This window comes from Xiphophorus maculatus, chromosome 4 (genome assembly GCF_002775205.1).
Source record: "Xiphophorus maculatus strain JP 163 A chromosome 4, X_maculatus-5.0-male, whole genome shotgun sequence".
NCBI lineage: Eukaryota > Metazoa > Chordata > Actinopteri > Cyprinodontiformes > Poeciliidae > Xiphophorus > Xiphophorus maculatus.
This window is the reverse complement of record NC_036446.1, coordinates 14,898,738-14,917,797: the sequence shown is the minus strand read 5'-3', so window position 1 is coordinate 14,917,797 and position 19,060 is coordinate 14,898,738. Positions and strand designations below refer to the sequence as shown.

The 19,060-nt window shown below is 36.6% G+C and overlaps 1 protein-coding gene across 2 annotated transcripts in view; it reads right to left on the bottom strand.

The window, feature by feature from the left end:
* cdyl2 (chromodomain Y like 2) overlaps positions 1-4,559 on the bottom strand; it is a 36,388-nt gene extending 31,829 nt beyond the window's left edge. The window contains exon 1 of one of the 2 annotated variants that reach the window (XM_005804977.2): positions 4,272-4,559. In XM_005804977.2, coding sequence (XP_005805034.1) covers positions 4,272-4,295 — 24 coding nt within the window. In that variant the 5' untranslated portion in view covers positions 4,296-4,559. Of the gene's footprint in view, positions 1-3,918; positions 4,096-4,271 lie in introns of those variants that run through there. The other variant, XM_023332710.1, reaches the window with a different exon arrangement.
* Positions 4,560-19,060: the final 14,501 nt, after the last annotated feature.

Below are 19,060 nucleotides of genomic sequence, written 5' to 3'. Positions count from 1 at the left end.
TACAATATTGAATTAACATTAACAGCCAATTCATTTGATTAAGCTAAGGGTGTCAAACTCCAGTCCTCAAGGGCCGCTGTCCTGCAGCTTTTAGATGTGCCTCTGCTGCCCCACACCTGAATAGAATAATTAGGTCATTAGCAAGACTCTGGAGAACTGATCTACACAAGGAGGAGGTAATTAAGCCATTTTATTCCAGTGTTTTGTACCTGTGGCACATCTAAATACTGCAGGACACCGGCCCTTGAGGACTGGAGTTTGACACCTGTGGCCGCTAATCACTTCTCTCGGGCAATTTCCATTAAGCTTCATAGACATAAGCCACAGACAAATGTAAGCGATTTTTAAAAATATAGGACTTCAACCACGTCAATGCTTCCAGCAAGCAATCGTTTCTCAATAGCCAGGGGTTCAGGGGTTGTACAAAGCGAACCATAACTAACATAGGCTATGCTCATGTCCTTTTAAGACACTGCACTACATGTACAGTCTGTAGGTTGGAGTCATGTGATATGTCCAGTTTGTAGCAAGAAATGAAAGAGATGGGGAGGTTGATAAAATGAGTTAAAGTCCATTTATTGTTGTCAAGTTGAACTGCTAATTTTATCAAATTGATTTTAGACCATATCCCCCAGCCCTACTCCTCTATTTATATAAATGGAAAAAAATGCAATAATTAAGCTTTTATTGGTTAATGCTAAATTTGTGATCCCCCCCAAGTCTCATCTGCTAATTCCAATTTTATTACATTGCTTTTCAGAGAAATAAAACAGGCAATTTTACTATACTGGGGAAAAGGAACACATTATAATACATTTTGTGTTTACAGTGTGAAAAAAGTGGGTGTTTGAGGTCAAATGTATTATCACATATCACAAAACTAGTTCCCAAGCAAACAATAAAACACATGCTGAATGCAACATGCAGTGAAAGAAACAGGATTACTAAAAACTTAGTATCTCACGCAACTTTCAAGAAAAGGTTAAAAAAAAATCTTCCAAATAATCTAGAAAATGTTTGAATAATTCTACGGTTTGAGCAGTTTGAGCTATGTCAACAATCTTGGGGCAGTTGACAGTCCGGTGTGGACTGAGCATCCACACCGGATGCTCAGTCACCTCTACTTTTTAATTTGATCTCAGAACATCAAGGGGAAACTAGTTGACCTAGTAGTTTACACATTCAGCATTAGAGGAAGTAAGTGTGAGGTGGTGTGCAGCTGTTGACCCAGATATAAGTGTGGGATTAGTTGGCTAAGTACTAAAACTGGCATTTAAAAAAAAGTGTGTGTGAGTACTGCAAAAAGGTTAATGTAAGTACACATTTTATATGTCTGTGCTCCAATGAACCTGAGAAAGAATTATATCTTCAGCCTCTAATGACACATTTATTTTAATAAGGTGCCTTCAATGAAGGAATGATGTAAAACTTGCAGAAGTATGGTCCCGAATCAAAGAACTCGTCCAACTCTGGAATAATCAGCAGCTGTTTTTGATTTATTTTATTATTATTATTATAATTATTATTACAAACTCCCAGACAAATAAAAAAAATAAATCACAACATTTTGGATGGACATTGTCTTTTACTAGCCATAAAAAACTTAAACTAAAATGTTTTTTTTACCAGATATCAAGCACCACAGGCTTTTAGGCACATTCTTGTGTGCAAAGAAACAAAATATCTTTAGCCTAATACACAAGTGGAAGTTACCCTCAAGGAATTTCCAAAACTGCTTCTCCTAGAAGTGCTTAAAGGAAAAGTAAGCAACTAATGTTTGTGAGCACAGCATTTAAACCTGGCCTCAAATACCTCTATGTTGTCAGCAGTAAACTGAGACAGAATACAACTAGATAGATAGTAGGGCTGCAGCGATACACTAATTTCACAATACAATACAATGTGCGATATTTTGCACACTGTATGATATAAATCACGATATTCCACAAAGGATACGATTCGATGCGGTACGATACAATATATTTTTAAGATTTTCTGAAAGATTTTAGACGGACCGAGTGATTTTGGTGACATCTTGTGACTGTTCCACAGACTTGGATTGAATTAATTGAACTGATGGTGTAATACTGGTGTAATAAATGTTGTTTTTGTTATACATTTGCTTTGTTTAAATGTTAATTGTGTGGCTTTGTGTATTTGGCTATACAGAAAAATAACCTTTTTTGCCTTATTCACATATACTAGATAGTGTCATTTTTCAATTTCATTTCATTATTTAATTAATTGCAAAAGGTTAATGTACATGTGTGACTGGGTAAAAAATGTCATGTGTGATAGCTGTCATTTAAAACTCAAACATAAACATGTTGACATAAAACTCAAAGTACGATTTAATGTATCGATACTTGAGGATGAAAAATGTATACTTTCTGAGGGAAAAAATATCAATAAATATTGTAGAATCGATAAAATTACACAGTCCTAATAAACAGACAGACAGACAGGTAGGGAATAAACTTATATAGATTATTTGTACATAGTTAAATATACAGGGACACTTTAAAAAAATGTAATACTGTGAGAAAGTTATATGTGTCACTCATTTCAATATTTGCATTCATTTCAATTATATTTAAATTGTCTAAGCCACTGAATTTTGAGTTTTCATCAACTGTAAGCCATAATTATAAATGTTACAAGAAATGAAGGTTTGATATGCCGTATTTCACTCTGTGTCCTTAATTTATATAAATTCAATTTTGCTTTCTGAAATGAATGAGAAAAATATGGATTTTTATCATATTCCAAATTATTTTAGATGAAATGGTAAATAGACATTATACATTTTAAATAAGCTCTAAAAGTACAATTTAGACATTTACATGTTATTGGTGACCCAGATACTTTTAGTTTATTGAGCGAAGCATATGTCTTCTACCTGTACACTTCCAGAATATTGTCATTGTTAACAACATCTGATTTGTTACCATATTGGAACAGAAACAACTCACACCAACCTTTCCTCGGTTAGTTTTGAGTGCATTGATTAAATCATGCATTTGGTTAAATCATACATTTAAAAACAGAGAAACAAAAAGCCTACTTCACATAGCTAATGAAAATAGTACCCATTGCTTATCAAAAACCATCAAAGCCAGTGTTTGTTGCACAGGAAGCTGTCTAATTTTGGTAAATAGAACTATAAAAGTTCTATTAAAAGTACTGCTCATATCACTGAGGCAAAGACTTATTCACAAAATAAATTACAATTGAATTGATCTTCTCTACATTAAAAGTGGATAACAAAGTGTACAGAAGTGAGAACAATCAAAGTGGTATTTTTCTACGGTTTCATACACGAAACACACATTGAAATGCACATTTTAAAAAATAGCAGGGTGAAAACTATAACCTAGTGTTTTTGATTTCATTTATTGTCCTTAACTCATCCTGCAGTATTTTCTATGGAGTTAAGAGATTATCTACATGAAAATCGGGAGAACCCCAGCTGTCTGCTGGACTTTTTGAGGCAACTCTAAGCAATGTGCTCCACATCACATGCAGGCTAATAAACGATGGAAAAGGCATGCTTGTTTGTCTTAAAACGACGTCATCTGTAATCAAACCTTCATCTCTGTGAGTTGCAACATCTGACACCATAACAAGATAACGAGGCTAAAGTGCCAGGACTTTGGGTATTTTCTGGCACTGTTTCCAGAGTGATGCTGCTGCGCACAAAGGGTCAGCGTGACCTTCCAATTTGGGGGCAACTTTTCCACCCCACGCTTCCGAGTCACTATTTCACAAATGCAAGACATCAGCCAGCACACTCCAACCACTTTTCAGCGCTCGCTAAATATAAACTGCCGCCGTGTTTTGTTCGATCTCACCACACACTCGCCCGACCAATAAACACTGCCATGGCAAAATATATATTTTGGTATGTTAAATGCGCACCTTGAGAGCCCATCACTCAGTCTGTGGCAGCTCACCATGCCCGTCCGCTCAGCGCTGCTGCTGTCACTTTACCACGACTTTCAACTCGGCGACACACTGAGGAGTTCAGCCCCTCTATTACATCCTATTTACCACAGCCGATAGGAATTATGCTAAAGTATATCAGGAGCGACTTTAAGTAGAAGCATTAATAAAGCCAACCCCGTGTTGGTAAAGCGTGAAGAGGGTTAGTTTCGCCTCTTAAAGGGCTTAGGACACCGCTTTTTACATACGTGACGCCCTTCCCTTTACTTCCTAATTCCATAATTCGTCAATATTACAGAGCATATTGCGTGGACGTGCTTTTATCCTACCTCGTAAAGATCTCCTGAAGCCATTCTGGGGTGCGGACAACGGTGGCGCGGCGTTCTTGCCTGCCCTGTTGGATTTTTTTTTTTTTTTGGACCCTACTCTCTCGGTGTTTCGGCGAAAGCCCCGATAGACGGGAATTAGCGAGCAGCCTTGTTATTCTGAGCAATCCGCAGTAGCAGATCAGCAGACAGTGTCAATCGAGCCCGGCGCTGTGCGACGGATCGTTCCACACTTAAAACAAACAACCATCGGGGCGGTGCTGTTTACCCAGACCCAAGTGGAGGTCTGGAAATTAGTCCCCCGCTAAAGAATGCACAGCACTGATGGTCTGCATGCACCAAGCTCATCCGAGCTCTGTTGCAGTCCAACTACTCAGCGGGGGATATGTTAGATGTTCTGTATTTACTCACAGCAACTGGAAGGTAATTTCCTATTATTCACTCTACCTGCCTACTTTTCTGACCTGATATTATTAATTACATTTTTTTAAAAGTAACTATGCTGGATACAGTGATTGATGGCCAAATGGGAACCAGAACACCCGTGTTGGCTCAGTGACATGCGCATCATTAATTAAAAAATTTTTCTCACCTCAGTTTTTTATTTAAATGTACGTAAATATGTTGGTAATTTTATTTCAGTGATATGAGTGAGATCACTGAAATAAGTGATAGTATTGTTTGACCTTCTAAAATAAGAAAACTGGACTATGATCACTTTTTGTGTGTTCCGATTGTACAGGAAATACATTAAGAGAAAAAAGTACATAAAATAAAATATCTAAAGATTATTTTTATTTTATTTGCTTATGCATATTTTAAAACATACCTGTACACAATTCAGCAGCTCATACAGGTGCATCTATAATAAAAAGTTAAGTCAGCAATTCAATTCAACAAGTGAAAATCACAGGTAGGTGGATTTCACTCTGTGAAACTCTTTTGCACCCAATAAAACCCCAGCCTTAATTCATCTTAAAATTAGATTACATATGACAATAAAAAGCATGTTTAACACAAAGAACGTTATGGCCATGTTATGTTCTACCCAACTATATGGGCTAGACTGGTGACTTGAAGATAGTCCAGCGGGCAGCTAGTAACACCCACCAGGTGGGTAAACTGTAATAAATAACTGCAAAAGAAGCTGGGGGTTCACAGTGTGCTCCTTCCAGGAATTGAAAATTGAGTGGAAGGAAAACATGTAGCTCCAAAAGCTGTACAATGAAGGGGTACAATCACATTTCTACAGAGAGTTGTTAAGCAAGCCCATTAAGGAGTTTGTGGGGTATTCTCTACATGTGGACTGTCATCTGATGATGTTGGTTCAGTTTGTTTTATCAAGTTTAAAGTCAGCACAGACACCTTCCCAGGGGATTTTTTATTTATTTTTTCACCCCTCCAGGGGGTCTTTTGTGGGCTCTAATGTCCCTTATGTGATAGTAGGCTGACAGGAAACAGGGAAGGAGAGGGGGGAAGACATACGGCAAATGTCGTCGGGTCCGGGAGTCGAACCCGCAACGGCCGCGTCGAGGACTCAAGGCCTCCAAATACGGGTCACGCTAACCGCTACGCCACCACGGCACGCCCTTCCCAGGGGATTTATGAGCATTTCATGTTTTCCTCTGCTGGCAAGCTTTGTGGAGGTGAGGAGATGATGATTTAATCTTTAAGAAGGACTTTGCACCTGTGCTTCTTGCCGAAAGTGCCAATACCATGTTTATTGACTTTCGGAATCACTGTACTGGATCACCCAGCAAATGTACCTATCAGTCATGTTCAGTGAGTTAGAATGTGTCTTCCAATGAGGTTTGTTTGTCTGATTAAAAGTACCTTTTGAAAATAATAACCTTTAGGCAGGTATCAAATATGCCATTTCACAAAACAATTAATTATTCCTTTCAATTTGACTTGTCTTTTAGAGCTGTTATATATTCCACACTTTCTTCTCCACTCTGCCTTAACCAATAAATAAATTATGAAAAGAAACTAAATCACAACCCCTATCCTAACATGAACCTATTTTGTTTGACATAGTTAAAAATCTAACAAAAAAATGCAGCAGCGAGTTTCAGAAAATGTTCTGTGTCTAGGAGCATGAATACCAAACAAACTTGTTTCACTATGCTGGTACAGAAACCTGTGCAAATAAGCTCACAGAAAATATTACACTCCTACTTTACAAGCCTCCAGATTAGCAAAACACATGTACCTATTTCTCCGTATGAGACCAAAGTCAAAATAGCAACCTCCAAAGTAGTTGGTAAAACATTCTGAAGAAAATTTGAGAAGCTTCTCCGATGAAGACTACCAGTTTAAGTGCAAGTGTGGAGTAAAACATTTGGCACCGTATGATGGCGCAAAAAAGGCCTCAGAGAACAGAGCCAGGCAGAAGGTCTTAGCGCTGTCAATCAATGCTACTGGGTAAGCTAATCGCAGAGAAACTTACCGTTAATTTTGGATTTCATTATGTCATCTGACAATTTGAAATGAAAAATTTGAAGCTCTTTTCATTTAAAAATGTTTAAAGATCCCAACTGTTGACAGCGGTTGTGGACTTTCATAGCAGAGAAATTCTTATAAGATAGTAAACCAAAAACCTCAGCTCAGCTATTTTATTTATAACAGTGGTTTTTAACCTTTTTTGAGGTACCAAACCCACCAGTTTCATATGCGCATTTATGTAACCCTTCTTTAGTGATAAATAAAATAGGATTTTTCCCCCCAAATTCAACACATAGGTATATGTTTTTTTTACTGGTGCACAAAATGAGCCGTGCATGAACAACACCTTGCTCAAAGAACAAAACCAACACAGTGCATGAACTCACAACAAACTATGGTATTACTTTATTCTGGCCTCCCCCAAAATATTTTGGCCCCATAAAAGAATTTCAGCCCCAAAAAATAGTTTTTTACTATTTTACTAATTAAAAATAAATGTGGATTTTCTTTGAAGAATTTAACATTTTTTTAAAACTTATTATTATTTTTTTATTTGTTTTCTGTCGTTTTGAATCCACAAAAATACTTTTTTGAGGCCAGAATAAATTATTGCCCAAAGTACATACCTGCAAATCAGTGTGACTTCTGCTGTTGTTTTTGGGAGACCCGTTCAGATATGCGTGGCTTTACCTTGGCAAGTGCTACTCTCATGTCATCTTCACAGCAAAGTCTGTTCCTTTTCTTCTTTTTGCTCGACATATTTAGTATGGATTCAAATATTAAGAAAGAAACCACACGACATACAACTACAACAGTTGACTGCTGCATGCACTAAATTTCCCGCAGCACCGATTGGCCAAGCAATGTAACATGATCCCCTTGCAGCAAGTGATGGCCAAGCGGGGCGTGTCATCACGACTTTAAACAAGTGTGTCTTCACCTCCGCGGTAGAGGCTCTGCCGAACCCCTGAGACCGACTCATCGAACCCCTAGGGTTCAATAGAACCCAGGTTAAGAACCACTGATCTAGAACTATCATCCATTGTTGTCAACTGAACATTGTGTTGCAAAGCCTTGACATAATGTACCATGCAATACCTCATTAAACTAATGCTAAATGCATCCTGCTATAAGTCTTCCTTGAAATAGTTTACATAAATCTTGAGAAACTTGAGCAACAACTATTAATATATGGCTGCATTTTATTTATACATCTCTTGAACTTCAAGGAGTTTTGAGTTTTATTGTTCAGCCTAGTTTAAAAGGAGCCTTTCAGTTTTCTAAGCAGAACATCCTCTGTATAATCTGACTCATACTTTATCATCTTTCCCCCAGAAGGCTGGCACATTGTCATCCCTTTCACAATCGCTCAGTTTTATTGTCAGTAGTTGTATTCAGTAGTAAAACATTCATTCAGCTGCCTCGGTACATGCATTTACATAAAACGCCAATGACACTGTACAGTGCAAAGTAGCGTGATAGTGATGTTGAAGTACTGATGTGTAAACATACTGGCTCAAAATGCTTACAAATGTTTTTGAATGTGGAAATTTACTTTTAAATTGTGTCAGCTAAGAGCAGCCATGGAAAGAGTGGAAGAAAAAGTAAAGGGAAAATTGTGTTGGTTAAATTGAACTTATTACTAAGCACATTAAGCCTCAAGTGAGCCCTTAAAGTGACAAAATGTTAGGAGTAATGAATATGACTTTTAGTGAGCCTAGTGGCCTAAGCAGGGAAGACGGTGAAAAGACAGACAGGAAGCTAAGATATTCTTTGTAAAACTTGTTGAGCCGCAAAGTTTCAAAAGAATTGACATTATGGAGAAGCATTGTTGTGATGCTGGAATTATGTTTCATATGTACAGCATTACTAAAACAACTGACAGTAACAGTTACTTGACTGTGCTACATAACGGCGCTATGTGTCTGAACAACATACCGTGCCTCTTTCAAAATTTGACACACACAAATTGTGCAGCAACATTTGTTTATGTTATATTGAGAATAGTTTATTTACAATTTATTAGGAGCATTTCAGTTTCAAGGTAAAAATAATTCTAGCAAGTACTTATTGCTATCAGATTGAGACTAGGTGAATGCGGTTGTGGAGTGCGACACAGGGGGGCAGTATAGTGTAAAGGCAATAGGGTCTGAAAGACGGAGGGAACCTTCTTGTGAACAGTGTTGCAGCTTCCGCTCACTAGCGAGGCAACGTCAAACCAGGGCATGCTGCTTCCCGTCGTTTCAGGTAATATTGCTTAAAATGTATACAAAGTATCAAATAACAAGACTGTACATGATTTCGGTGCTTTAAAACCAACTTATGTGTGGTTTTATCAAAGTTATACCATGTTAACAGAACGGCTAGGCTATGCTTGTTACGAAGCAGATACCGCTTTCCACCCTCACTTTAACTCCGATACTAGTAGTGTAGAGTCCTGTACGCTGTTATGAGGATAAGGTATTATTGTTTTAATAGGAAAATGGTTCTAGTAGCATTATTAGTTTCATTTGTACATTTAATATTATTATTGCTTTGGGGAAATATAAACAAAATATTGATTTGCAAACCAAGCAGAATAAATTGAGCATATTATGTCAGTTGATACTCAAGTAACTAAATAAATTTGCTTTTGTATGGAAAGTTACAGACTTATCCAAGTGAAAGCACTATTTATTTTAGTAATATGTGTTAAAGCTAAAGAACATGCATATAGAAATAGAAATGGTTATTTTACATATAAGTATAAAGAAAATAGGAAATTATTGCATATAAACACGATTTTTGATTTATATATAGCTTGCAAGAAAAAAATATAAGCCTAAACTTTGATTGGTGTAGTGTGTGGCCTAAATATTTTTAACAAACTTGACTTTGCCTTGGGTAGGATTTGATAGGGACTCCACAACTTAAGACTTTTATATGGAAGTGTTTAGAAATGTAAGATGCAAGTCAGACAATTGTTTTTGATTTGGCTTGTCTTGCATGAACAGCATGTCATGCAGTGTTGATGAGGGCTCACATGAAATATGTGCAGTTAAAAAAAAAAATCTTAATATAATGTAGAGAAAGACATTTGCTTTTTAACTAACATGAACTGAAATATGGAATATTGCAGAGATGCACTATGTGATACTTGTGTCGATCCTTTAAAAACAACCACGAAGGGACTTGAACCCTCAATCTTCTGATCCGAAGTCAGACGCCTTGCCACATGGTCCTACTTTCCAAATCCCGAGCGGTTTGAGTTGTACAGGTACCAAGTAAGAAGCACTATGAGAGGTACTGCAGTTAGCTTAAATGTAGTTGGTACTCTTAACATTCTTGGAAAAAAAAAGAATCTCGATGGGTAAGCCAATTTAATTTTAGGGTAAGTTGTGTAACCTTTACAGCTCTAAAGTTGTAAAGGTACAAATGAGGTGGTCCAGGAAAACTGGATACATGATCCAACACACATGTATTTAAAAAGTTGTTCTGTTTATAAACCAGAAGTGGGTAAAATGAAATACAGCAAAAAGACTAAAAAAAGATGGATGTAGGAAACTGCAACTAATGATAATACAAATAAAAAGTCAAAATTATATTTTAAAATGTTAACAGCAAATAGAGTACTTGGGGCCTCCAAAGAAGGAAAGTAAAAGAAGCTTGAGGCAAATAAAGCCAAGTCAACAACAATGAATGAGCCAAAGTGAGAGTGTGGGAAAGATAGCAGAGAGTGGGCAAGGTGGTTCTTAGAAGTAGAATGACAGCAGTGAACATCATGAGGGATGACATGGTAAAGAGTTTGACTGACGTTGACAGGTTTATGAAGGACAACCTGAGGTTCACAGCGAAAAATAACAGGGACCTAACCAAAGCAGGTTGGCTGACCTGAGAGTGTCTCGCTGCAGTGGAAGACAGAACAATTTGGAGAGAAAAGATTCGATTACTGCAGTGTTGATAAAGTAATGATGAGCAGGTGGGATGACAGCAGATCGCTCACTAGCAGGAGACAGTGTCCATGCTCAGGGGCATAAATAAAGCAGAGATGGACAAAAGCAAACAGAGAGACATACTCTCAGCTAGAAAGAAGGGTAAAAGACATAAAAAGAGAAACAAATGTATGTAGGAGTCAACATAACACAGCGACATAAGGTAAAACATTTTTTGTCTATTAATGTATATACCTGCTGCAGTTTTTGTCTCTGAATCAGTTTACAGATTCATCCTTTTCACAATCTGATCCGATCTGAATTAGAAACATCCATATAACCATGAGAATTATGTAAAATCTTTTGGAGCTTTGCATCATGTTATAATGTTGTTGCCTCATTAAAAACATACCTGTGAATCTTTCATGAGTGCTTGAGAAATACTTTGCATTAAATTGCGAAGTCAAATTTCTTTTAAATCATGTTTGATAAATACAACTTTTTAATAATAACAGTTACTTGATTGAGCTATAACATGGCACAACGTGCCTGGAAAGTACTGCCCCTTTAACTGCAGCATTCTGAATGTGAGTCCTTCCTCAGACTATCAAATATTCTCCTTAAAGTTTTAAATAGTGATTGAATTTTGCAATCAAATTTTTCTTTACTTGTTTTATTAGATGAGTACATGTGCTCACAGTTGTTGACCCCCCAAACAAGGCACGGAGCACTCTAAAAGTAGCTAAAGGGACCCAGTTGGGAGACTATAAAACATATTGATATTAATTGATTTCACTAAAAAAAAATCTCAACTACAATTACAAGTTATGCTGGTGTTCTCTCAGACAACTGGAGTCATCTGAATGACTTAGTAGTTAGGTGTTTCAGAAATGTGTCACCAGGAGGAGGGGTCTGAGCAGTCCCACTTCTCTCTGGAGAGATTACTCATCACAGCTGGCTCGGGAATTCCTCAGAGTCTCCCGGAGAGAGACTAGATAAGGTCATTTGAGAAGGGATCTCTGTATGCTGTTTCCTTGATGACCAGGTCTTGGATAAACTGTAGATGGATGATGAATGGATGGATGGACAAATGGACATTTTTAAGTTTGAACTCAAGACTTTTGAGGTGGATCTTTTAAGTACGTTAACACTACAAATAGCCTCATGCAAAGAAGCAGTTCCTATTCCTTTTTTTATTCGGTAAATTAGCATGAAATTGCAGTGAAGTACATATAATAATATTTTAGCACCAGCAAAGCCAAGCTTTTGTCTGGACTTATATTGCATCATTTAACAACATGACTTCCAAAAGCTGCTTATTTGCTGTACATAGCTTTTCAGGCTTGATATGTCTAATGGCCAGGTACAAGGACTGGACATAAACTGAAACAACCAGCAACCAAAGTCCAGAGCTTTTATTTATTTATTTATTTATTTATTTATTTATTTATTTATTTATTTATTTATTTATTTATTTATTTATTTATTTATTTATTTATCTATCAGTTTTAAAAACCTTTTTATGATTAAGAACATTTTAGATGAATACAAGAAAGTCTGGCTCTGTGTAGAGCCAGACTTTCAGTGTCCCCCTTTTCAATGCAGGAGACACTGCATTGAAAAGTGGGATTTTCATCAGTATGCAGTCATGTGAATTGCCACTGCTTGAAAGGTCTACCTTCTGATTTTAAATTTTGTTCTTTTTTGGGATGCACCAATTGATTGGCCCCACCTTCTTTAATCTTAGCTGACCTACCTCCTGAAAGGTCTGGTCTGCTACTGCTCCTCTCCTGCAGTGTGAGAGGGCTGACTGACAAACCTGCCCCACCCGGTTGGTAAAAAACCTGGAATACAGTCTAAAACCTGTTTTCCAGCCAAAATCACAATTGGCAGGTCAGGCTTTTTCACAATTGGTGATTGGCCAGAAAATTGTATTTTATGCAGCCCCTAGTTCTTAGAATTGTGAGTTAACATATCAGAGTGTAGTTCACATAATTTGTTCGAGCTAGTGACAACCACACTTTATAATCATGGAAAACAAATCAGTGCAATTTCTTTTTTTAATGGAATAGGTGTTCAGTTTGTTAGGTTTGATATTATAGTGATATGGAGGCTTAACATTTTTCAATGTAATGTTTTGTGAGTTTTATTAGTTGCCTACAAATCTGTGTCATGATCATTCTCACATTCCACTGAAACAGTTTTGTCTGAAAATTAAAAAAACCCGATAGTAATTACTTTTATGCATTTTGGAATACATGATGTTTAGGTTATCTTACTTACAAACTGTTTTGAGACAAAAGTTTAGGCCAGCATAGATACGTTAATATTTATGGCAGTTAAAAAAATTACAATAATCTATTGATTTACATTTTCACCCCAAGATCTCCCAGTCAGCTTTATAATTTATCAGCTAAGTTTTTCATTTCCAACAAAACAGCAATCTTAACGATTAATATGGTCTTTGAAGATTAATGCTACATGGACCAAATAACCTCATGCTCTATGCAGTCACAGCACAGCTTCAGTCTGCTTCACCTTCTGTTTTCGCATATGCTTAAAAAGCTTATGCACATCAAAGCTGTCCTGTTTTACATCTGGACCTCATGTTACTAACCATTTTTCACAAATTGTGCTGTGTATACTGTGTATATATTTGTAGTATGTCAAGTGTTACAAAATATGAGGATGTGGTGGATTTGTGTTAGAGTGAATCAGGATTGATGACCCAGAAAAGATAGCTTTCTCTTCCATCCATATTTGCGGACACCTACACAAATGATGGAAAATTCTGCCTCAGAGATGTAGGAGGACATAAATTGTGAAGCACAGCAGCTCAAATCTGCACCAGTTTTAGACTGTATTCCAGTGTAGTCTGCTCTGTTGTGGAGAAAACAAACAACTAAGGAGGCTAATAAGACGAAAATGAGAAACCTTTTGAATTTTTACCAATCAGAAAAATACTGTGGTGTTTCTCTGTAATCAATAAATACATATTTTGTGAAAAAGCAGCAAAGGTTCAAATCAAATCAAACTGATAACATTTTATCTTGGGCAAGGGAGATCCTTCAACTCTTGAGCTTGACTTAAATAAATAATTGTGAAGAAAAGCCCATTGGGTAACAGATTAATATGGCAACCAAGGCTAAGAAACAGCTTGACTATTTTTATCTCACGTTGCCTTTAATTAGCTTTTTTAGACAAACTGGGACTTGTAACAAATGGGAAAAAAAACAGGTTGATGGAAAAACCTGCTGAGGCACATGCAATAAGTAAAAAAATACTTACTTCTTACATGATGTTGTAAATTAAAGTTTAAAATGCATTAAAACTTTCAAGACAAAATTAAACACTTATGATTTATCAGATTTTAAACTTGTTTAATCAAGCATAAAAAAGAAAAATCCCTGAAAAACCTACCTACCTACTTTGTAGAAATTGGGATTTCCATTAATATCTTAATGTGCTTTTTTTTTATTGTGTTTAAAAAAAAAGGTATGTTATATAATTTTTTAGGCTTTATCATTAACTCAAGCTGCGTTAGCATTTATAGAATTCAAGTAAACAGGGCTTCCTTATTCCAATCAATAAATTATTGATTCATGGACAGAGCTCTTGTGCTCTTGGCCATTTTTCGGAGCTTGATTTGAATGTACAATGAAGTACTACTCTGTGCATATTGAATAAAGCTTATTTTAACATATTAGACAACCATTTTATGTTGAAATTACCATTTTGGGGGTTTCGTTTTTCAATTCTGAAGTCAAAATAGTTTAGGTTTGTGTGTTTTGTACATTTATTGATGCCAAGGTAATCCTGTTTAGGATACTATTTTATTTACATTTATTTACTTCCAGGCTAATTTGTTAAAATGATAAGGTTTTGGAAGTCTGCGTCTAAAAAGAGAAGAAAATAAAATTACCCTTTGAAGTCTCAATCAGATATGTGACCTGCTGTAGTCAAAATGGTGCCTGATTTTGTTACTAGAACTCTTAGGTGGCATAACGTTTTACTTATTTTTCCTATCTAATTAATGTTGCAGACTCAGTGAGAAATTCAACTCTAGTTTCCCCCATTTTTAGACATGTTTTGTATAAATTCCTGCAACAGCTGCTAAATATTAATATAAAGGTGATGACAAAAGATCTGGAGCATTCACCCTGCTTTCAAGCTCCAATGATATGAAAGCCTCCTCATATCCAGGATCCCTGCTGGGTGATTTGTAGATTTCTTACAGAAGGGATTGTTTCTGTAGCTGTTGATGTCTTATGCTGGTAAAAGACTAGGAAGGGCAAATGCAGGGGGGACATGGATGGGAAACAGATTTAACAAAAGTCTTCTGAGATATAGAATGGGCTTCAAAACAGGCATTAAGATCACTGAGCCAGCTTCATGGTGGCAAAATTAGGACTTGCTGAGCTCGACAGTCAGGGGTAATTTAACGAACAAGAAAATACAACCTATACACCCAGCAATAAATGTAAACATGATGGCACAGATCTTTCTGGTTTGACTTGTTCGACACAGCCATTCAGAGTAAAGGTCACCAAGAGGAGTCATTACCTGTTGTCTGCAAATATAGTTCAACGTTTATGCTACCTCAGAATTCATTCTGACTCAGAAATCTCCTGACACAATGAAAGCAGCAAATATTTGTGTAGTCATTAAGATCTGTTGACCAGCCTATTTTCTTTTAACGTAAGATGAACTCTTCAAAGGGAAGTGCTTTGGTTTGTTGTCAGTAGTGCATGACTGCCAAGTAACATGTAGAGACAGCTGCACTATTTAGGTTGACTGTTAATCCATTCAACTGTTTTCTTTAATTGTTATCTGTGTCAGGTCACATGGACCAGTTATTAGGCGAGAAGCAGGATACACCCTGGACAAGTCATTAGTAAATCATCACAGTCACAGAGACACACAGGACGAACAACCTCATACCAAAGGTATCCAAAGTAGCCAAATAACCGAACCGACATGTTTTATCATCTGTTGGAGTAACTGGAGAGATCCCACACATGCACAGGGAGGTCATGCAAATTACCCAGACTGAGATTAGAACCAAGACCTTTTTGCTGCACAACAACTGTGCCATTGTGCAGCCCTTAAGTTGACTAGATGTTTTCAAGAAAATATTAGTCAGTAAATTTCTCACCTTCCAGCTTGTAAACCAGGCTGATTTAACCCTGACATAACAAATTCAGCCACATTTTGCAGTGTGGAATAGCCAGCTTTAACTGAAGTTTAACTAACTTTTCATTTTTTTTATTTTTAGAGAAAAATCAGGTCACAAAAAGTATGCCAGAGAATTTATATGCATATATTTTTCACTTTAGAAAATACAGAACAAAAGAACAAAAAGAAATACCCTAAAATGCTTTTCTTTAGAAGACAAAAAGTGATATTTTAGTTGTCTTAAGAAAAGTTCTATGGCAGTTAAGCATTGACTGGGAAACCATCCCTATTTTATTCACTAGATGGCAATGTTGTCCTATATTCAGTGACGGTGTAGCCAATCAACCTCTTTAGCCACAGATTGGTTAAACCAACACTTAAAATTTGCAATTGGTTATAAAAGGAGAAACAAAACATATCATTTTTGATTCATTAAGTACATTTTATACAGTGGTAAATAAAATGTTTATAAATGTAGTTATGTAAATTGTAGCAGGATAAGTGCATTTAATAGGAACTTTAACAGGGTAGCAGAGCCAGATAACATTTCATTCTCTTTTGAATTGCTTTGTGTCAGAGTTGTTATAATTAGACAACTTACCTGTAAAATAATGCCCATATGCTGGTGCATTCCTAATTGTTTTCATCCCAAGTGCATGAATTTTCCCCATATACAGTATGTATGTCTACTTAGATAAAGTATGCAAATGTGACTGTAGAGGAAACTGGGAATAGACATAATATTTATGGTATTTCTGTCTGTAGCTTGGAACTAAGCCAGTTCATTCAAAATTGAAAACCAACCAGATCTGTTGTTAAAGTTTAGCTGTACTAGTTCCGACACAAACACAAAATGCATTATTTAGTCTAAAACACGAGAACACCTTACAGTATGACTCGGTTGTGTAATTTTTCAAAAATAGTTGTTGGCATGCCTTTCTGACGTCTTGTGCTGATGTTCATTGAGAAGACCTGGCTGTCGTAGCTTCTCCCAAAGGTGTTTTATTGGGTTGAGACTCAAGTACATGACTTCGCAGGCCAGTCGTTTTTTTTCAAATCTGATTTCAGTCAGTTGTTTTGATTTGGAGTAACAGTTGTGTAGGAGGGGGCCTTGCAATGGGTGGGTCAATCGGCAAAACCTTTCACCCACTTTGCCTGCTGGCAAAGGCCCGATGGCAGTTGTGACTACAATCCAGTAGCTTTTTATCAACATGTGAATGTGTCCTTTGAGATTTCAATATATAAAGGTCTATAAACAAGATAATTGATATTATTTTCTCATCCATTGATTTCTGTTTCTTGCATTGTGCACTGCTGCTCAGCCATGTTGCAGAGAGAAGTGTCCATCTCCAAGCTCTTTCTACTAAGTTGGAAGCATGAAATGACCAAATTCCTTCTGGTAGGCTGGATATACCGTTATTGGAACAAAGGGGCAGAGCCCCTCATTTGAACAAACAGCCCCACACTTTAGTTCCCTCAGCTACAAACTACACTTGACAAAATGCAGTCAGCTAACTGCAGCTATCCTGGTAACTACCAAACAAACCCTCATCTATTTGATTGCCAGCAAAGAGATATGAGTCATCATTTCAGAAAACACTACAGTAGTTCAGACCTCACTGGTGAGGCAAAACTCTGATGCTGTCTCTCTGCCTTGAATCACCCTATATTTTTGTGCTGCTTTTTAGTTACTCTTAAGGCCATGTGAAGATTGGAGGTCTGTATCAATTGGTTCTGCAGAAAGTTAGCAACGTCTGCATTTGGTGTGTGGGTCTACATGGCCCACCACTTTGTGGCTGAGTTGTTGTTATTCCTAATTGCTTCCATCTTGTTATAATACCACTAACAACCAACAGTAGATTAGTTAGTTGTGAAGAAATGTCACTTTAATATGGCTGACCAGATTTAAGGACAATGGGTAATGTTGGGGACGGTGGTAGGCGTTTGTCTGGTAATCGGCGTGTTGCAGGTTCGAGCCCTGCTCTGTCTGTCTTCGTCATATTATGTCCTTGAGCAAGACACTTCAATTTTTCTCTGCCAAACTGGTGTAGCATAGAGTGTAGCTAACACCAAATCATTTAGAACAACACAAATTTATGTTCAGTTAATATTTGTGATCAGTTTGACACACAGTTAATAGTAACAGACAAAAAAATTACATATTGGTTTTTAGTTCTTTTTAAGCTACAGTAATTATTCTTTGTAGAAAACTGAAATAAAGTAATAATAAGTAAAGGAAAACTTAATTTACCTGAGTCAACAATTCATAAAAAGCTAGAGAATTTACCAAAAGGCTTACGAAGATATGTTTTAGCTGGCTTTAAAAAAATCTTGTCCTGAGACCACCAATCTCAGGTCCAAAGGAACAGTGTTCCAGACATGCAGAGCCGATGAAAAGAACACTCTGTCTCCTTTTGTATTCGTCCTAGTATCCTAAATCTAACAGAGCAATAATTCATTCTTGCTTGGATTTTTGTGGTAAATGAGTAACTTTTTTAACCTTCCTTCAAACGTCCAATTTTCTTGCAAATTGGCCATCCTTTTTTATAGAGGTCTATGAAAGTACACCCAGAACTTTAAATTTTTAAATGTGTTAAATAGGCAAATTATTTCAGTGTAATTTCTTATTTTTGCTAGAGTTGTATAGAACAGATGATTATGACTTTCTATATGTCTTTGGGTAGATTAAATATGAATCTAAATCAGGAAAGTTAATAAAGTAACCCCCTGTCTTTATCATTATACAAATGAGAAATGTACTACTTGGTGTCTGCTTAACCCCTTCTTTGAACTTCACAGTTTATGACTTCATGGTTGCTTTCTTGTTGTTTTCCACAAGGAAGAGACTCAAAAGATTTGCCTATAAAAACATTTTATGTTCAACACCAATGCCAATGTTGTTCCATGAACAAAAGTACATTTTAGCTTTCTGTCCAATAGAGGGCAGACAAGCATTGCAAATCTCATTACAGGCGACACTTAGTTCACCTATTTGAATCGATTCATATCTTGACAAACATAAAGTAGCAAGATCTTCTGGTTATATCAGATGAAGTTCCAACTTTTTATCTTAATTTTATCTTATTTTAGGGTTCAAGGCAAGTATATTGTGTATTTTTGATGAAAAGATCCCACACTGTAGCCTTGAGAGGCTCCTCTTTAAAATGTAACCAAATTTGAATAAATAGCATTTTGCTAGTATAATAAATAAAATATTCCCATTTTTAATTTGTCACAATTTCATTATGAGCACGACTCTGC